Source organism: Eschrichtius robustus, chromosome 12 (assembly GCF_028021215.1).
Source record: "Eschrichtius robustus isolate mEscRob2 chromosome 12, mEscRob2.pri, whole genome shotgun sequence".
Classification (NCBI taxonomy): Eukaryota; Metazoa; Chordata; class Mammalia; order Artiodactyla; family Eschrichtiidae; genus Eschrichtius; species Eschrichtius robustus.
The window spans coordinates 1838666-1843659 of record NC_090835.1 but is presented as its reverse complement, the minus strand read 5'-3'; the positions used below and the strand labels follow the sequence as shown (position 1 = coordinate 1843659).

Here is a 4994-nt window from a genome sequence, read left to right as displayed (position 1 = left end):
CTGGGCAGGGAGAGACAGACAGGCTGGTCAGTCCAGGCTCGGGGAGACTCCCGAGCCCAGCCCGGGCAGATGGGGGGCATGGGCGCGGAGCAGGCCCAGCAGTGAAGCGAGGGCCCTGGCAGAGGCGCTCAAGGCCAAGTGAGCGGAAGACGGGGCAAGGTGACACGGAGCAGGCAGGACAGGGCTGACGTGCCCTCCGTGTGACGTCAGCCTGGGGGCCACCACCTGCTCCGGAGGCTTCTACCAACGCCTGACAAGAAGGCAGACGCTCCTGTGGGCTGGATTTGGCCGCTCTGAGCCGGCATTTCCACAAGGTTCCTGGGCACTCCTCCAGCCCCCTATCTGCTCTCATCTTCCTGGACTCAGGGTCTAGCTTCCTCTTCTTATCTCCAAATCTGCACACGCAGAGCCCAGCCGAGGACGGATCCCTCTGTCTGTGGGGATCACAGGACACAGACTGGGGTCAGTTCAGTGGGACTTCCGCTGATTAGCATGTTTCCAGTGAGGAGCAGCTTTCTACTTCCTGATGCAGAAAAGTAATTTGTCACTTAAACACTGAGCACCTGCGCATCAGGAACTGTTCAAGGATTTGGGAAAGCAGGGACTGGTTCTATCCATCATAAGTTCTCTAGGAAAAATCATTCCATTCACAATTGCTATAAAAGTAACAACCTCCAGGACTACGTATTTTTTAAAAAAGCTCTACTGAATACAACAGCAGTGTGTGTGTGCCGTGTTGTTCAGTATATTCAAAAGTGCCAGCCGCCACGACGCCCTGATTCCAGGACACTTCCGCCACCCCCAGAAGAAAGTCTACCATCGGCAGCCACCCCGGACCCTATCTGATGCCCTCAGCCCTTCACACACACCTAGCTACTTTCTGTCTTAACAGAGAGTCCTCACCGGGAGATAGGATTTGCTGGCACCCTGATTATGGACTTCTGGCTCCAGAACTGAGAGAAAATAAAAGTCTGTTGCTTTAGCCACCCAGTCTGTGGTATTTGTTAAGGCACCCAGAGAGACTAATACAACGGTTGTACTGCAATTCCAATCAGAATCTCAATTAAGGTCTTATCTGGGGGGAGGGTGAGGAAAGAAAAAGTTGTACCTGGAATAAAATGAACCAAAAATAGCCAAGAAAAAAGATAAAATTAGTGAGGGGAGGCCTGCCTGATCAGGGGTCAGACGCAGAGGCAGCAAAATCAAGATGGTCCAGGCAAGGAGCACGCAGACGGCCAGGACAGACCCCAACGTATGTGAATACTGGATACTCAACTGAAAAATACTCTATGGCCAAAGGAATTGAAAAAAACCACTGCAGTAACAGGTGAAGTGAGGTTCAGTTCAAAAGCGCTCTTGAGCACTGCGGGGTCCCGCGGGAGGGCTGCGAATGGGCTCTGCCGTGGAGAGTGTCAGCCGAGCTCCAGGGGGAGGCCCACAGCGTGCTGGCAGGAACTGAAGGATTACTACTGTCCCTGGGAAAGCCAGGTGGCACTTGCCCGCAAAAATACACACACCTTTCAATCTAACAATCTCACTCCCGAGATGCCAGGCTCGTCACTATAACGAGGCTCTAGGGACAGCAATATTCAGAGAGAAAAACTCCAACAGTGATGCCAGCCAACAGGGAACTGGTGAAAAGCGACTCCTGTAGAGCCCGCAGGCCAGGTGCCCCGACTGCCGAAAAGCGCGCCTTCTGTAAACCCACGCCCAGGAGCTGCAGGACCACCCCGCCCTCTGCAGCTTCCACAGGCCCCCTGACTCCGACCGCAGCCCTTACCTATCCACTACAGACGACTGACAATGCTGGGACCTGCCACAACGCACCGGCCCCAACAGAGCTGCTGAGTCAAAAAGTCTTCAACTGGCACTTGCCAGCAAGAAGCCACTGTTATTTCGGGGGAACAGTTGAATAAACAAAGTAAGAAAGAAAATGTAGGAAAACTTTATCCAAAGAATACAATTCCTAGAGCTTTGGGTTAACCTTTCTGGGGATCATTTAGGAGAATTCCAAAAGTCAGTGTATCTCATTTAATCTTCACAAGTGCCCCAAAAGCCCGCAGTCTCTTACAGCTCAGACATGATTAAAAAAAACAAACGGGACTTCCGTGGTGGTGCAATGGTTGGGAATCCACCTGCCAATGCAGCAGACACGGGTTCGAGCCCTAGTCCGGGAAGATCCCACATACTGCGGAGCAACTAAGCCCGTGTGCCATAACTACTGAGCCTGCGCTCTAGAGCCCGCACTTCCCAACAGAAGCTACTGCAGTGAGGGGCCCCCACTTGCTGCAATTAGACAGTGTCCGAGCGCAGCAGCAAAGACCCAACACAGCCATACATACATACATAAATAAATAAATAAATAGATAGACAGATAGATAGATAAATTTATTTAAAAAAACTAGATCCAATGATGGGCAGCAGAGCTGGGTTTCGAATTCAAGTTTATCCCCTCCTCAAATAGAAGGACCAATCTGACCAGGGCCACGTAGTGGCCTGGCCACCTGAGAGCTGCAAAAGGAAAGAACAACGCAGCTGGTCAGACCAGGGAGACCTCGGCAGAGGTCTCTGTTGCCCCGCATGGTTGAAGTTATTCACAAATGAGTGGAATTTCTGGAAGCCTTATTAGCAGACCGTGCCATTACCTTCCCGGATAAACACAGGGGTTTCTGGCTACATGGAAAAGAGTCAGCGAGGAAAGAAGATTTAAGGACAAGGCAGCCAGGCCGGGGCTGGCTCAGCGGTCAGTCCATCACCAGAGGGAGCCAGACCACCGCCGGACACCCACCTGCTTCAGCGCGTTCCGGGCAATCGTCTGGAAGGCCTGCTCCACGTTGATGGCCTCCTTGGCGCTGGTCTCGAAGTAGGGAATGTTGTTTTTGCTGTAGCACCAGGCCTGTGCCCGCTTTGTGGCCACCTGGAAGAAGAGGCAGGGCCATGTGTGTGCAGGGAACAGCGGGAATCCCACCTGAGAAGGACTGTCCCCCCTCACCGCCCCGGTCACCCTGCTGGCTACACACAGTAGAGCCAGGAGCCAAAGCACCCCGTCTACCACCCACAGCTTCCAACCCTCAGCTGCACTAAGATTAGAAGCAGCTTCTGAAGGGAGTAAGACGCCGGCCTGGGAAGAAGTAACCGTCCCTCCTGGGACCTCGAGGCCCTCAGCGCAGGACGGGCCTGGAAGCTTGGTCTTATTCTGGGACCTCGAGGCCCTCAGCACAGGACGGGCCTGGAAGCTTGGTCTTATTCTGGGACCTCGAGGCCCTCAGCGCAGGACGGGCCTGGAAGCTTGGTCTTAAGCTCTGCAGCCCCTTCTGTTACTGCTCACGGCACCTCACCTGGCCACACACCTACGCACCAGAGCCCCGAGGCCCTCACCCTGCCTCCCATGTCCTGACCTTTCCCCACCCTAGCCCATTTTCAGGCATGAGAAGGACTAAGGCACTTAGGGAGAAAAAGAGATGAGTGGTCAGAAATACATGTAGCTACGATTAAGAGTCTACATTCCCCAGAGCAACGCTATTTGAAAGAAACCTAGAGCAATTCTGCTCAAAGCCAAAGCATCTCCTGTCCTGTACACACGGGGATCAAGGGGGGGCCCCTGAGGCGCTGAGAGAGCACGTGAGAAGGTCACACCCGAATCCCCTCCTTCCCAGCGCAGAAAGGGAACGAGGCTCAGAGGCAAAGGTGCTAATGACCCAAAGTCACAGCTGCAGGGGCGGCATGGGGGTGTGGACTGGCCTCCTGGGCCCCGGTCCCCGGTCCCCAAAGGCAGCTGGCTGGGAGGTAGTGCAACCCCAGAGCCAGTCTGGGCTCAGCACAGAACCCTCCAAATTCACACGGTACCCCAGAAGCAGGGGGCTCTCACAGGAGAGGAAAATGCTAGAAAGCTCCTCCTGGGCACCGCAGCCCCGGACGCACTGTCATCTGGCATCTGAGTGCCCTCGTCAGATGAACACAGCGTCAGACTCAGGAAGCATCCCCTATTTAAGAGTGCATGAGCCAGACTAAGTGCAAGTCTGCCTTTGCGTCCGAAAGACCAAAATATCCCACGGCCTCAAGGCAAATCAAGTCACCGGGGCCAAGAGGGCTGGCCGCTGCAGGCAGCTCCATGGGGTGGATTTCCTACTTTGTTGCCGTAATTCCCAAGGGAACACCAACCACTGCAGACTTTGGCTGCCCGCCTCTCCACGGGGAAGCCAGGATGTAGGTCTTTACAGGTTAGGGAGCAAGGCCCCATTCCAAGGGCTGGGCAGGTGGCTAGTTAGTTGTGTCCCACACCCACCCCCGCATGGGGCACACGCAGCCAGAGACATGGGGTGTAGATCCCTGAGGCACGTCGTTTTTTACCAGTCAAATCTAAAAACAGCACCTGTCATCCAAAACTTAGCCGCCCCTTTACAAGAAGGCCCTTCCTGGGACTCAGGAGCCCTAACCCAAGCGAGGGCAGGTTCTCAGGTCCTCAAGCCCCCCAGTGGCGATCCCCCGCATCGCTGGCGCTTACTTGTCTGTTCTCGAGGTCAACCTTGTTCCCCAGCACGACGAAGGGGAAGTTCTCAGGGTCCCGGGGGCTGGCCTGGATGAGGAACTCGTCTCTCCAGCTGTCGAGGGTCTTGAACGTGTTGGGGGCAGTCACGTCGAACACCAGGACGCAGCAGTCCGCGCCTCTGTAGAAGGCCACACCCAGAGACTGGAACCTCTCCTGCCCGGCCGTGTCCCAGATCTGCGAGAGACAGAACGGTCGTTCCTTGGGGCGGAGCGCCAGGAGTGGGGTGTGTGGAGGATGCCAGGGGCCCTCCCAGAGACAAGCGCTTCAGGATTCATCAGGGAACAGACTTCAGCACCCGAGCGTCCAGACCACCCCGACAGCAACGTGAGTGGACGTGTCCCATGAGTCTGGCAGATGCCAGAGAAATGTTCATCTTGATCCAGGTGGTGGTCACATGGGTAGATGTTTATGTAAAATCTGCACTGTAAACATAAGATTTATGTAC

General features: G+C 54.9%; 1 protein-coding gene across 3 annotated transcripts in view; it reads right to left on the bottom strand.

Moving 5' to 3' along the window:
• RAB7A (RAB7A, member RAS oncogene family) overlaps nucleotides 1-4994 on the bottom strand; it is a 106679-nt gene that overhangs the window by 1442 nt on the left and 100243 nt on the right. For all 3 annotated transcript variants that reach the window (XM_068557476.1, XM_068557475.1, XM_068557477.1), the window contains exons 4-5: nucleotides 4505-4723; nucleotides 2789-2917 (exon numbers count right to left, since the gene is read on the bottom strand). In XM_068557476.1, coding sequence (XP_068413577.1) covers nucleotides 2789-2917; nucleotides 4505-4723 — 348 coding nt within the window. The remainder of the gene's footprint in view (nucleotides 1-2788; nucleotides 2918-4504; nucleotides 4724-4994) is intronic.